This window comes from Carassius auratus, chromosome 18 (genome assembly GCF_003368295.1).
Source record: "Carassius auratus strain Wakin chromosome 18, ASM336829v1, whole genome shotgun sequence".
NCBI classification, from domain to species: Eukaryota; Metazoa; Chordata; class Actinopteri; order Cypriniformes; family Cyprinidae; genus Carassius; species Carassius auratus.
In genome coordinates, this window is record NC_039260.1 from 1,849,648 (window position 1) to 1,864,732 (window position 15,085).

Sequence of the window (15,085 nt, forward strand, 5' to 3'; positions counted from 1 at the left end):
GCATGAATTGTTATATTTACAATTTATCAAATGTATACATTTTGGTATTTAAACATTTCTAATTCATTTTTCATTTAAGTTTTTTTTTTAAGTTTAAGTATTTTAATACAATATTTAGTTTTTATTTCAGCTTTATCAAAAAATATTTAATAGTTTTAGTTTAAGTAACAACACTAAATACAATGATATAATTGTTATACTGTATTTGGGGTGAGCTGTTCCTTTAATGGAGTCATTGATTATGTATAATTTAAGAATAAACATCTAATTTTACTTTTAATATTCATTAGGAGAAACAAATCTACAAGTGTTGGTAGCAGTTCGTATTATTTTCTTATTATATTGAGTTCATATTGAGATATTTGATGTTTGACTGCACTTTCAAATTTATTTGCAAATATGAGTACAGTTTGAGACACCTGCGGTCTTTGTCTCACACTGTAAAAAATTTCTTGTTGTTTTTACAAAAACTTTTTGGCAGCTGTGGTTGCCAGAATAATTTTGTAAAAATACAGAAAACTGTAAACACATTTACGTCAAAAACTGTTAATTTTACAATATAAAGCTGTAATTTACAAACAAGAAAATGTGAATATAAACCAGTAAATTCAACAACACACAAAATTAAATCTGTTTTGTACCTTGAAAATACTGACAACCACCATAATAATAAAGATGGTACTGTATAAGAGAAAGCACCATGAAGTATCAAAGCTCATCACAAGTAGCTTCACCACAAGCAGAAGTATATATTAACATATAGAAGGTGCACATTTATGGAAACACAAAACACCATCATGGTAACACACGTGATACTTAAATAATGCAAAAAACTTCCATTAAGCAACAGAAGATGTAACATAAAGCTCAAATGTACATAACTGATAACAAGAACTATTTAAAAACATGATTATTTAAACAAAATACTTTCAAACGTGGAGTGTCACGCAGGGAATTCTGGGAATATCAGTTTACAGTTTTAGACTGTAAATTATACATTGATTTGTTCTTTTTTTACTTCTAAAAGCTGTATAATTCACAGAATTTTACTGTAAATTTACATTAAATGCTTTGTTAGATCTTTTACAGTTTTTCCCTGTATATAGTACGGGAACTTACTGTTAACCTAGTATCAGTTTTTTTCCGTAGCGTTTTTACAAAATTTTACAGTTAAAATTACACTTATTTTTTACAGTGCAGGATAAACACCTGAGAAGTGTGTCCATTTGCTCTCCATTTAATCTCATCTCTCATCTTTTTTTACTATGGATTGCCGCTGAAACGAAAGAGTTGCAAGATGTAAATTTAAACCCACAATTGCGAGGAGGAAAAAAATATGTAAACTCAGAATTCTGACTTTTTTTTAATCTCACAATTCTGAATTTATTTCACACAATTCTGACTTATTTCCTCAGAATTCTGAGTTTACATCTTGCAGTTTTGTCAAATAAATAAATAAATAAATGTAACTGCAATTTTTCATCGGTCAATTCTAACTTTTTCTCTCTTTATTTCAAGTTCATATGCCTCATTTCAGACTTTTATTTTTTATTTTGTCTTGGAAACATGTTTTCATAACGACAGAATGCGGAAGCGCACAAAACTTTTAACAAGAAAAACACTTATCACGTACAATAAAGAAACAAATAACAGTGACCTTATTAACTCTATGGCTGCTTTGTTCATAAATATCTGGATTTCGACTCTTCATCGGGTCCAGATTACCCAATCAAAGCTGTCATCATGACTAGAGACACAAGCGGACGGGCAGAAAATGGCTAATGTGGATTATGCGTTAGCTAGTGTGTGTGTGCTGGGGAATACTGAGATTGAAGAACAAGTGTTGTCAGCGTTGAATGCGCCGTTCCTCTGATGTGTGTGACATTCTCCTGAGTTTTAAAGTGTCAGAAACGTCTCACTAAATACAACACATACCCTGACAGTGATCTGAATCACCGGATTCCCTCGCTACTTTGGAGAATTCCAATTACTGTCAGTTTTGTGTGTGTGTGTGTGTGTGTGTGTGTGTGTTCTAATCCATCACAGCTCAGGCATTACAGACAGTTGTGTTTGTATGTGTAATTCCACTGTAATTAGTGTTTATTCAGGATGCAGTGATTCATCCACAAATAGCAAAATGTTTCTGAAACAGTAAATACACAATAATGAACGTGGGAGTTTGAATTAAGTTGAAAATCTCCACAAAACAAGCAAATCTAACCGCTTTCGCTTACTTTGCACGGGCTGCTTTAAATTGGCTTTCACACTGACAATGGATTTTTAGGGGCTTCCTAAACTTGGGTGGGTATAAATCAACCAGAACCAGACGTTCAAAACTCTGACCTTCTCTCTCTGTGCAGTCTATAGAGCCGTGAGGATATATCACCCAACAACAGAGCCAATCTAGATTCAATTACCAACTGGGCCAAGAGTGCAATTTATAACTAAACACACACACGCATGTGGACGCTCCTGAGGATGGTAGAGGTCGAGCTGCATGCATTAAACTCCTGTGTTTACCGTGGAGATCGGTGAGGAATTCAGCGTCATGAATTTCTGAACATAATTTATAGCTGAAATCTCAAGTGCATACCGCTTGCGATTCATAAGCTGAATCCTCAGTGAACTGAATTTGAATTTATTGTCAAAAAAATTTTCCCTAGTCACAAAGGTGTGTGCATGCATTTGCATTCTGAATAATTATGCTTTGTGTTCATTTTCAATGTTTTATATGATTAATGTCAGCTTATGAAAACTATATGGATATGAATTTATATGCTGCTGATGCTGTATCTCTGAATAGACTATGCACTTTATGGCATGGTTTGGCAACTTTTAATGCTACAAAGTTTGTCATTTACTGATTTTTGAATAGCTAATCCTGGTCTGTTACACTGCAAAAGATGCTTAATTACATAAGATTAGAAGTTTTGTTTTATGAGTAATTTGTCAAAGTCAAGTGAGGTTTATACTTAAAACAAGAACAAATATTTGCCAGTGGTATCAGAAAAATATGCTTTTTTTCATTTGAATATTTTTTTTTTCTGAACCCATTGGCAATATTTTTCTTGTTTTAAGCACAAACCTCATTTTCATTTTTCTTATCTTATGTCATTTCACATGAAACTAAAAAGAGTGAAAAGTACCCTACCAGGTCAAGATGGTGTTGTTGCATGTAAACCAGTTTGGAAATGCTAAAACCTGCATGAAAGCATCCAAAACATACTTTATACTGCTAACAAGAAATGAAATCTTCTCAACCGGTCATAATCTGTTCTTAAACTGGTCACCAGATAAACCGGCTAAGCTGACCTCAGAAATGTTTGTTCCCACAATATTTTATTTTATTCATGCATGTGTTTTTATGTTCAGAAAAAACTCCAGTGTGAATATTTGCAAGCATTGGCTGATTGAAAGTTTTTAGTGATGTTCTTTAAAGGTTGTTTCTTCATCAGATTTGGAGAAATTTAGAATTCTATCACCTGCTCATCAGTGGATCCTCTGCAGTGAATGGGTGCCGTCAGAATGAGAGTCCAAACAGCTGATAAAAACATCACAATAATCACTCCAGTCCATCAGTTTATGTCTTGTGTAACCAAAAGGTGTGTGTTTATAAGAAACAAATCTATCATTAAGATGTTTTTAACTTCAAACCATTGCTTCCATAATCCATAATAATACTTTCTCTTGTGAGAGAGCGGTGTGCACAGATCAAGCACCGTTAAAAGTCAAAACGGCTCTAAACAAATATGTGTGTGGATTCTGATGTGAGAGACAACATGAGATGGACTCTTCCACTGAAGGAAGCCTGGTTATGGATTATGTAAATACAGTATTACGTATTTTAGCCGGAAACAACAGTTTGAAGGTAAAAGAGGTTTAATGAAGGATTTGTTTCTGACAAACATGCAGCTTTTGGCTTCACAAGGCATTAACTGATGGACTGGAGTGCTGTGGATTATTGTGATGTTTTTATCAGCTGTTTGGACTCTCAATCTGACGGCACCCATTCACTGCAGAGCATCCACTGATGAGACACTGATGCAATGCTACATTTCTGCAAATCTGATGAAGAAACAAACTCATCTACATCTTGGATGACCTGAAATTCCAATTCTTTGGTGGTGGTTTTTCAGTGTGACATTGGTAAACATACTGACTTCTGGCTGTAACTCTCCTCCAGGTTTTACTGGGATCTCACCATGCTGCTCCTGATGGTGGGAAATCTCATCATCATTCCCGTGGGCATCACCTTCTTCAAGGACGAGCACACGCCGCCGTGGATCGTCTTCAACGTGGTCTCCGACACCTTCTTTCTCATGGACCTGGTGCTAAACTTCCGCACAGGAATTGTGAAGGAGGACAACGCGGAGATCATTCTGGACCCTCAGCAGATCAAGATCAAATATCTGCGCTCGTGGTTCGTGGTGGACTTCATCTCCTCAATCCCCGTGGACTACATCTTCCTCATTGTGGAGACACGCATCGATTCGGATTTCTACAAGACGGCGCGCGCTCTGAGGATTGTCCGCTTCACCAAGATCCTCAGTCTGCTGCGGCTGCTGCGGCTCTCACGTCTCATACGCTACATTCATCAATGGGAGGAGGTGAGTGGATGTTTTTAGTGTTTTTACCATGTTCCCCACACTGATATCTGATGATAATGTGACCCAGTGGAAAATATTATTGCTTTCATAGCACTCGAGATTCAGTGGAGTTTTCAGTTATGTATAATTTAAAGCAACAAAGTAAAGTTTCCATCATTATTTGGCCTTGGCATATCAAGACATGCGAGTTTGAGGTCAATTTACATGCACATCAATGCATTATGAAAAATGTGATGTTTACATGCATTTACTGTTATAAATATGTTGATCTACACATACACAAGAGATTTGAGATGAGATTTAAGAACATTTTCATTAAAACACTTCTGAACATAATAATAATATTATGATGATGATTATTATTATTATTATTAATGGACATTTATATCATTCAAAATAATAATGTACACAATAATTTAACTACGATTCCTGACCTTCAAACATGCCAGGCAACACTTCCACAAAATTAATAATAATAATAATTATTATTATTATTGTTATTATTGTCGTTATTATTATTGAAGTGCAATTCTTTGAATAAATCTGAAATATTAAAATGTTACTTTGTTATATATTGATGTACATTTCTTTGAATAATAAAAAATAGTAATGTTCAAAATAATTTAATTAGGACTAGAACACTTCTGACCTTTAAAAATGCCAGACGACAGCACTACAAGGATAAAAAAATTAATTATTATTAATGTGTCAAATAATGCAATATTTTTCTGATTATTATTATTACTGTCGTTATTATTATTGACATTTCTTTTAATAATTCAATACAAATAAAAGTCTTGTTAATGGTTTTGTTTTCTGAATACTGATGCTTCTGTGAGCATGATGACTATGATGACTTTTTGTATTTTGGTATTGCTTCATTGCGTGTGAGTCAATCTTTAGTGTAGAGTCAATCTAAAATGTATAAGTAGAAAAGAAATGCATGCTGTGAAATTAGCAGATAGCAGCTCATATAATGTTCTCTGCATACTGAGATCTCTAATGATTGACTACAGACGTTTGATTTGCTATGTTTGCAAATATGAGCACAGTTTAAGTCATTGGTGAAACTTGTTCTCCATTTGAGTTCATTGTTGTCTTGCAGAAGTGGTTGAGATACTGAAGCGATCTGATTTGTGCTTTTATAGAATCCAGTTTGTTCTCAGTTTGCAGAAATCACAGGCTGGAAGCAGCATATGTTTCGCGACTCTCGTTTGCAGCCAGTATGCAAGCTTTGGCAGAAACCGAAGTGTTGACTCTTACACGTATCAATTAATGAATGTTTCAAAGCAGAGAGCTAACATTAGGCTGTAATTTTCTCTGGTCCTCCTGAGGAAGGGTTTGGATGGTGATTAAAGCGCTGATTAGAAGCGTTCGTCTCTCAGCATCAGTGGTGAACGGGTGAACAGGGTCTCAGAGGTGCGCGGTGAGAAGTGAATCCGGCGAACGCAGCTGCTGCCTCATTTAGTCGAGCCGTGTTCGTTCTCACGACAGCATGTCACGCGCTCTTCCACAGCGGCACGCTGCAAATTGACCAGCTCCTATTAGAAGCAAGAAAAACATGTCAGAAGTGCCAAAAACGTAGGAAAGTCTCAATAACGAATCTTCAGTCTAGTTTTCAGTCCAGCATTTGTTAAGATGATGCTTAGAGTAGTTTACAGAGTAGTACATTAGTGATAATGTTTGAAATAAACCTCATGTAGGATTGTCTGATAATATAATATAATAAGGCCAAAGGATACTAAATATACTGTAGTAGAATATAACTTACACTTTACAGTACGTGTTTGTTTGTTTTAACTTTAATCTATTTTATTTAAATACTAGGTGAATAGTGGTGATATCAAACATTAACATTTGAATGAATTTATTTTCATTTATTATTATTTATGCAGTAGTGATATTGACAGTACAGGTGCTGGTCATATAATTAGAATATTATCAAAAAGTTGATTTATTTCACTAATTTCATTCAAAAAGTGAAACTTGTATATTATATTCATTCATTGCACACATATTTCAAATGTTTAATTATTTTAATATTGATGATTATAACTGACAACTAAGGAAATTCACAAATTCAGTATCTCAAAAAAAATGTGAATATTGTGAAAAGGTTCAATATTGAAGACACCTGGTGCCACACTCTAATCAGGTAATTAACTCAAAACCTGTAAAATCTTTAAATTGTTTCTCAGTCTAGTTCTGTAGGCTACACAATCATGGGGAAGACTGCTGACTTGACAATTGTCTAAAAGACGACCATTTACACCTTGCAGAAGGAGGGCAAGACCCAAAAGGTCATTGCAAAAGAGGCTGGCTGTTCACAGAGCTCTGTTTCAAAGCACATTAATAGAGAGGAGAAGGGAAGGAAAAGATGTGGTAGAAACAAAAAGTATACCAGCAATAGGGATAACCACACCCTGGAGAGGATTGTGAGACAAAACCCATTCAAAAATGTGGGGGAGATTCACAAAGAGTGGACTGCAGCTGGAGCCAGTGCTTCAAGAACCACTACACACAGACGTCTGCAAGACATGGGTTTCAGCTTCACATTCCTTGTGTCAAGCCACTCTTGAACAACAGACAGCATCAGAAGTGTCTAAAGACAAAAAGGACTGGACTGCTGCTGAGTGGTCCACAGTTATGTTCTCTGATGAAAGTAAATTTAGCATTTCCTTTGGAAATCAGGGTCCCAGAGTCTGGAGGAAGAGAGGAGAGGCACACAATCCACGTTGCTTGAGGTCCAGTGTAAAGTTTCCACAGTCAGTGATGGTTTGGGGTCAATGTCATCTGCTGGTGTTGGTTCACTGTGTTTTCTGAGGTCAAAGGTCAACACAGCCGTACACCAGGAAGTTTAAGAGCACTTCTTGCTTCCTGCTGCTGACCAACTTTATGGAGATGCAGATTTCATTTTCCAACAGGACTTGGCACCTGCACACAGTGCCAAAGCTACCAGTACCTGGTTTGAGGGCCATGGTATCCGTTCTTAATTGGCCAGCAAACTCATGACCAGCACCTTTTTTACATTCCATTTCAATAATGCACACAAATTTTAATTGACAAAAAACAAAGCTAACCCCTTGATAAATCTTACCATTGAATACATCTTCTTCTGAGAAGTTTGGAAGATGCTGTTCTCCACCTTCCTGGAGGAAGTGACTCTCCTGTGAGTAAATGCTATTAGTCAGCCTGTTATTAAATCAAACTTATATGAAGGCTTATTGAGTCACTCCTGCGATCAGCAGGTGTTCTCACTGACATGATCATCCAAACAAACCTCGCTTTCAGTGTCCAGGGGCTTTTTGGGGCCATCCCTGGGAGTTTTAATGGAGTGGATGTTTTTAAGAGCTGAAGCAGCCCTTCTCGGCCTGTATTATGCAAACGGCGAAGCTTGAACACTCTCTCTGCGTGAACCGAGCGGCTCTGAGTGCTTCTCAATGGCTTGAGTTTGCTTGAGGGATCGTTTCGAAGGCCTTGTGGAGCTTCGGTAGCTGGACCATCTGTGTTTGTTTATTGAGCGAAGGCAGGGAGTCCTTCTCTATTAATATCGGCATCTGGGATTGTTCTGATTTATGGCTCGTGTCGCTGCGATTGGATGTTCAGGACGGAAAGCATAGCGTTCTGTATTGCACAGAGTTTTCTGAGGTTGTGCAGATCAAAAACACACATATAGTCATTCTAGGCTGGTTTGGCGTCACGCCTGACACATACAAGAGATAAAGTCTGCAGGAGGAGGCAGAAACTGGGTTTAACAGCGTATTAGAGGATGCACATAAGACTGTTTGGCAACATAAAAGGCCAACGTGCAAATGTGACTTGTGTAATATAAATATTCACACAGCAGGTGGGCTCTAAAACCATGTAAATAAAGAATCAAAAACCCTCAGTGTCTAGGTATGCTACCATGCTGATTAAATTCCTCTAGGATTCAGTTTGTTTGCTATGCACAGTATGCAAATTGAGTATGCATGACCAGTAACATGTAGTATGTGAACACTTCTGTATGTGAGACTGTATCGTCCCCATAATCTTTCTCAGAGACTACCCTCCAGTCTTGGATATTTAGTTAAAATGTGTTTGGTTAGAATGCATTTCAGACAGTAGAATACTATGCTATGGTCACATGATGTCATTACATGTATGTTTAATTGCATGTTAATTAGTCAAGAAAAACATGTTCCTGGTTGAAAGAAAAAAAAAGTATAACAATATATATTTTTTGGTTTGTATTTATTTTATTTTTATTTATTTAAATAGTATGTGTTGTGTCATTGTGAACATTAACATTTTACTTAATTTATTTTAATTTGTTTATTTTAATCAGTTTTTTGTATTTATTTTAATGTAATTATGTATTTTATTTTTGTATAATTTATTCTAAACATATCTAAATATTTTAGTGAAAATCCTGCCAATGGATTAATATTGTCATTAATATTATTATTAAGGCTTAGATTTGTTATAACTGACTTCCGGAGGTGTTATTTATTTGTTGTTTATTAATAAAATGCATTTAATTAATTTGATTCCACTTATTTTTTAAATAATAGGTGGTGTGCCATTTATATATTTTAATTAGTTATTTATTAATTAATTAATTTACATTTTTTGTAACTTATTTATTTTTAATAACATTAATGCATTAATGTTTTATTTGTTTGTTTAAAAGTAGATTAAATAGCTTTCAATTAATATTTCTTAGGCTTAGACTGGATGCAACTTTGACTAGATGTTTATCACCTCTGTTAGGTTTGTTTAGGTCTGCAGACACACTGCGAAACACTTGATTTAGGGTTCGGTTGTGAGGATAGTGTTGTGATTTAACACACAGTATCAGTGATTACCGTTGTCTGGTGTTTCATTCACTGCGCTGGACATAAACTTACTGACCGATCGAGTCTGCTCTTTCACCTTGGCTCAGTTGTACAATAGAAAGACTTGTTTCTGATAATCTTCTCTCTTTTTTCCCATTGCAGATATTGTTAAAAAATAAGCAAGCATTGTGCTGTATTTTAAAGATGTGTAATGTGTTATGCATTGCAACATGATGGTGGACGAGCTGAAAGATGTTTTTGATTATAAATATAGTTTATTTGGAACAGAATTAGACAGACTTTTCTTCTCTAAATTGTCTTTTCTCTTCTGGATCTTCAGATTAATTGTGAACCAGATGTCTCCGTTGATAACTGTAAGATTTTCTGTCATTCATTGAATCATTTTCCCATCGCTCATGTCCTGAAACCAGCAGCTTTTGGTCCAATCTGTTAGGTTTGTGTCTTTCTGTTTGTTTCTCTGTCTATCTCTCTCATTTCTCATTAGCTTCTTCAATCAGCGCTGAGATGTTTGGTCGCTGCGTGATGCTGTCATCGTTAACGTGTCCCATGTCAATTAGAGTCAGAGCGGCCGAGTGTCCATTACTCTGTATGAGAGAGAGAGAGAGAGAGAGAGAGAGATATGTTCAGAAAGCCTCTGTAGTTTTGGTGATTTATACTTTCATAGGTTCATCCCTTGCCTTTCAGACAAGACACATTAGTCTTCATTCCCCTGATTCACAATAATGATTTTATAATAAGCCCATATTAGAGAGGATTTCCACAATCTACCCAGAGCACTTCTCATTTTAATTGCACTCCAGTCTGTTTCCATTTCACCGTGCTATTTTATTAGAGTCCAAGTGCGTATAAAGACAGGAGAGAGAGCAAACAATCCTTCGGCTGTGTTCAAAAGCCTATGAGCTGCCTACTTATATGAATATACAGTGTGTGTGTGTGTGTGTGTGTGTGTGTGTGTGTGTCCGTAAGCAATATCTGGACAAATGATGACATAATTTGATGAGTTTCAGGACTCAAAGAGTCATTGATGTGTATGGATCTAGATAGATAGATTGATCTGAATGAAGATGCTGCCATTTAAACCAATAGTGCATTCACATGATGCATTAGTTATGGCTTGAATCTGAAATGTCTGTCTTTTTATCTCTAGCGTGGTCTCTTTCTGTCTGTCTGTGATGATACAGCAGTAAAGGCAGACAGTCAGTAATGAGGGTGACTTTTACACATCCGCTGCATGATTAATTCAGATGCTTTTACAGCTAGTTAATGTTACAGAGAGCCAATTATTTAATCCGAGCTCATGCTGTTTGTCTGCGCTCAGAACGAGCCAGAGCCTGCGATGTAATGCTCTGTCTGTCATCACACTGTCCTGGCAGAGGAAAGAGTTATTAAAGACAAGCATAGCAGCAATAATCACCATCTGACTGGACGAGAGAGAGAGAGAGAGAAGCTTTTTTTCTCGTCACTCAATAACAATAGCATCATGTGAACATATTCCTCTCACTTAAGCTTTTAAAAGCTGTGTTTTAAAGCAACTGGAGTGGTTTTTAATAAGCACCTGTTAACAGTACGTGCTGTGGCTTCACTCACATGAAGTAGCTTTCAATTGTAGAGGCCATTAACACCCAACTGACCGGCGGCTTCTCGAGAGGATACTTCACATTAGGATTAGCCTTTCACTTTCTTCAGCTCTCTCTCTCTCTCTCTCTCTCTCTCTCGCTCTCTCTCTTTCACTCGTGGCAGAACGGAAGCAGCCTGGACTTGTTCTGTCCTGTTTTCAATTATTTAACTTGTTAGTGATTCAGAAAGTAGCCATGTCTCTAACACACACACACGCACACACACACACACACACACACTAAAGCAGAGCAAGTGTAGACTGTGCTCTCTTAAGGGAGGGAGTCTTCAGGCGATTCATCGTTAGATTTTAATTCAGGGAAACACAATATGATTCCAGAATGATTTTTTTTTATTATTCTTTCTATTTTAGAGTTGGCAAGTTTGATTCGTTTCCATGAAGCAGTTCAATTTGTTGCATTCAGAAAACAGATAAATGCTTATTTTGCATCATCTCAAAAATATTCTTGAATGTTCTTGATTATTGTTGTGATTATTCTAATTAAAATAATTTTAGATATTATGTTTATTAGATTTTAATTTATTTAACATATATTTTCTAATTTTATTTATAAAAAATATATATTATTTTTTATTATTATTTAATTTGCATATAATGTTATATATATATACAGTAACAGATACAACTTTTGACTTTAATAATATATAACTAAGAATAGTTAATGCTTTATTCTTCATAACATAACATGATATAGTTAACTAATGTCACTCAATAAATAAATTAAATGTATTATAAAATGTTACCAAATTTTATTATAGAAATCTATATGTAATTCAAGCTATATAGTGCAGCCTTGATTTTAATGTTGTGTTTTCTGTTTTTACTAGTGCAAATGTTCATTTAGCTTCCACTGAATGCTTTAAAATGTTGCCATACCAAATCAGGACTGTTTGGATAAAGTCACATATATTGCAATAATTTTTCTCACGGTATTGCATTAATTATGCAAACTCTTTTTGTTTCTATTCAAGTGTGCATTCATTTACCTTTCAGTTCAATTCAGTTAAAGTGTACTGTATGTCTGAGTATTTAAAGCAGCATTTCCAGGTGTCATATGTGTCACATTGTAAGGCAGTCGGTGATTCTCTGCCCTGTTTCAAATGTCAGTGACATTCAGACTGACGGCTTGTGTCCAACATATCTCTGCTTCTGTCCCTCTTCAGATATTTCATATGACCTACGACCTGGCCAGCGCAATGGTGCGAATCGTCAACTTGATTGGGATGATGCTGTTGCTCTGTCACTGGGACGGATGCCTGCAGTTCCTGGTGCCCATGCTGCAGGACTTCCCCCAAGACTGCTGGGTGTCCAAGAACAAGATGGTGGTGAGTGTTCCCAAACACAGTCTGTCTCTCCAGCCACAGGGGCTCTGCACCTCTGAGTCTGAGCATTGTAACCTCACCGGGAATTAGGGTCAAGATGGTAAATATCTGTCTAGTAATGGAGGAACTACCTGTTGCATATTCATTTGATTTAAAAAGAACCATTTCAGAACATTAAGTGTTTTCCTTTTAATTTAATTTGTGTCCATCAAGATGAGATTAAGTACTTTTTGAAGTACATAATAACAATTAAGTGTAATAACATTAATACTACATATTACGTTTAATTGTAAATTAATCAGTGTTATTATTTATTTTATTTTTTTATAAATATAGGCCTATGTATCAGGCAAGTTAACACACACACACACACACACACACACACACATATCTGCCAAGCAAAAAAAAAAAAAAAAACTCCAGTAAATTATTAATTGAAATAAACTGCAAAAACAAGCATTTTACAGGAATTTTCATTTACGGTTTTACAGAAATTGTACAGAATTTTACGTTCATTTGACCTTTTTTTTTTACAGTATAATATACATTTAAATAAATATTATATATAATATATTATGTAGAGAATTTATTATTATTATTATTATTATTATTACTAACTATTTTTAGTTGAATTATTATTGGATTTATATTATTATGTACTGTAATATGCTGTATGTATTTCTATTATGTCACATGACTCAGATGAGCTCTACTGAAGGCTTGTATTTCTGCAGTAAACTGTGTTCTTACATACGGCAAGAGTTAGTGAGGTGGCGTGTCACAGATTGTGGTTTCTCTACAGCCTTAATTCGTTATCCGTCTAGTATTGACAATGCTCTGGTGAGCTGAGCTTTAATTTCCTCCAGTTTTAAGTCAAGGGGACATGCATCAACCAAGTCCCCTGTGTCCAGCGAAAGAGAACAGTCTTGTTCTTGATGCCCATGAGGTTTAGTTTCCCTCGCTGAATGCCAGAGACTCGAGCCGTGACCCTGAATCATCCCGACGAGTGCGAGATTGGCAAAGGTCCTCAGGATCTGTCATGGTTTATCGATGAGGCCTCCGGCCGCTCGCCAGCTTCCCTGATCGGTAATCAGTGGTTTGTGATTATCCCGGTCCTACAATAACATAAAGCCAGAGATCAGATTCAAACAAGCACATTATCAGTCAGCAGGAACACGAGCAGAAAACAAATGCACCCCTTGTTCACACAAACTGTGAGATTATCTTTAAAAAAAAAGCATGCTTGATTTACTCTGTTTAGTATTTCAATACAGGGTTTAAAATCAAACAACAAAAAATAACAACTTTGGTTTATTGCACCTTTGATTTACAGTATAGGTAACACTTTCAGTGGAGTTTCATTTGTTACCATAAATAAACAATGGCAATACTTCTACAGCATTAAAAAGCAACATAAACAAATGTATTTTTACAATTTTACAATTGCTTTTTTTTAAATTAGTTAAAGGAATAATTCACCCAATAATAATCAATATTGAAAATGTCTTCACCCTCAGGTCATCCAAGATGTAGATGAGTTTGTTTCTTCATCAAATTTGGAGAAATGTCGCATTACATCACTTGCTCAGTGAATGGGTGCCGTCAGAATGAGAGACCAAACAGCTGATTAAAACATTTCAATAATTTACAAGCAATTCGCTCCATTCCAGTCCATCAGTTACCATCTTGAAAAAAAAGATTGAATTAAAAAAAAAAAAATTATATTATGTGGTTACACTCTGTTTATTTTAGCTACATTTAAATAAACAAATTTAGGTGACAACCTTTCAAAACAAAATTGTTTAAATGTTGTTAAAATAATTTTTTTCAAACACCTACCTTACATTTTTTTTTAGTAAATCCAAATAAGGATTTTTTTTCAGTGTGTATCATGGACTCATTTGTGACTCAAATTCATCACGTCTTAATCTTGTGTTTTTTAAAACACTCATCTTTTCTCTTCTCGAGATGTTAATTGATGGAGTGGAGTTATGTGGATTATTGTGATGTTTTTATCAGCTGTTTGGACTCTCGTTCTGACGGCACCCATTCACTGCAGAGCATCCTTTGCTGAGCAAGTGATGCAATGCTACATTTCTCCAAATCTAATGAAGAAACAAACTCATCTACATTTTTGATGGCATGAGGGTGAGCACATTTTCAGTAAATTCCTTGAATGCAATGTGAAATAACATAAACAAGCAATCAGCAATTTGTATCTTTACCGATATTAACAAGATGAATTGCTCATTAATAGTTCATGTTAGCTATTGCATTAACTAATGTTATTACATAAGAGTACATTGAAATTCAGGTGATGATTTTTTTAAAGTATTTTAAATACATACTCATATACTAAAGTCAAATAGGGCCACGCTGTACCATTTCAAATTCACTTTTGATGCCCTCGGCTCCTTTAGGTTGTTAGCTCCAGCTATTCCAGTGACGGGGCTGTCATTATGAAACGGTATGATCTTTTTCCTCTTTTTGGAGAGCTGTAATAAGCTGTCGCTCTCTCAGGATTGAGCCCCTACAGAAATGAGTCTGAAAGCAATCTGGACATGTCACCTCAGACAGAGCCAATATTGATTCCTCACAGACTCGCGCACACGTCCACAGGACAAGGGCAATTTATTCACTATTTTAGAAAATTTCACATCTTTCTAAATAGCTGACCCACTT

At 35.6% G+C, this 15,085-nt stretch overlaps 1 protein-coding gene across 1 annotated transcript in view; it reads left to right on the forward strand.

The window, feature by feature from the left end:
• Positions 1 to 15,085, forward strand: part of LOC113118103 (potassium/sodium hyperpolarization-activated cyclic nucleotide-gated channel 3-like) — a 62,708-nt gene that overhangs the window by 17,463 nt on the left and 30,160 nt on the right. Inside the window, exons 2-3 of the mRNA XM_026287017.1 lie at positions 4,184 to 4,607; positions 12,245 to 12,406. Of these exons, the coding sequence (XP_026142802.1) occupies positions 4,184 to 4,607; positions 12,245 to 12,406 (586 nt within the window). The remainder of the gene's footprint in view (positions 1 to 4,183; positions 4,608 to 12,244; positions 12,407 to 15,085) is intronic.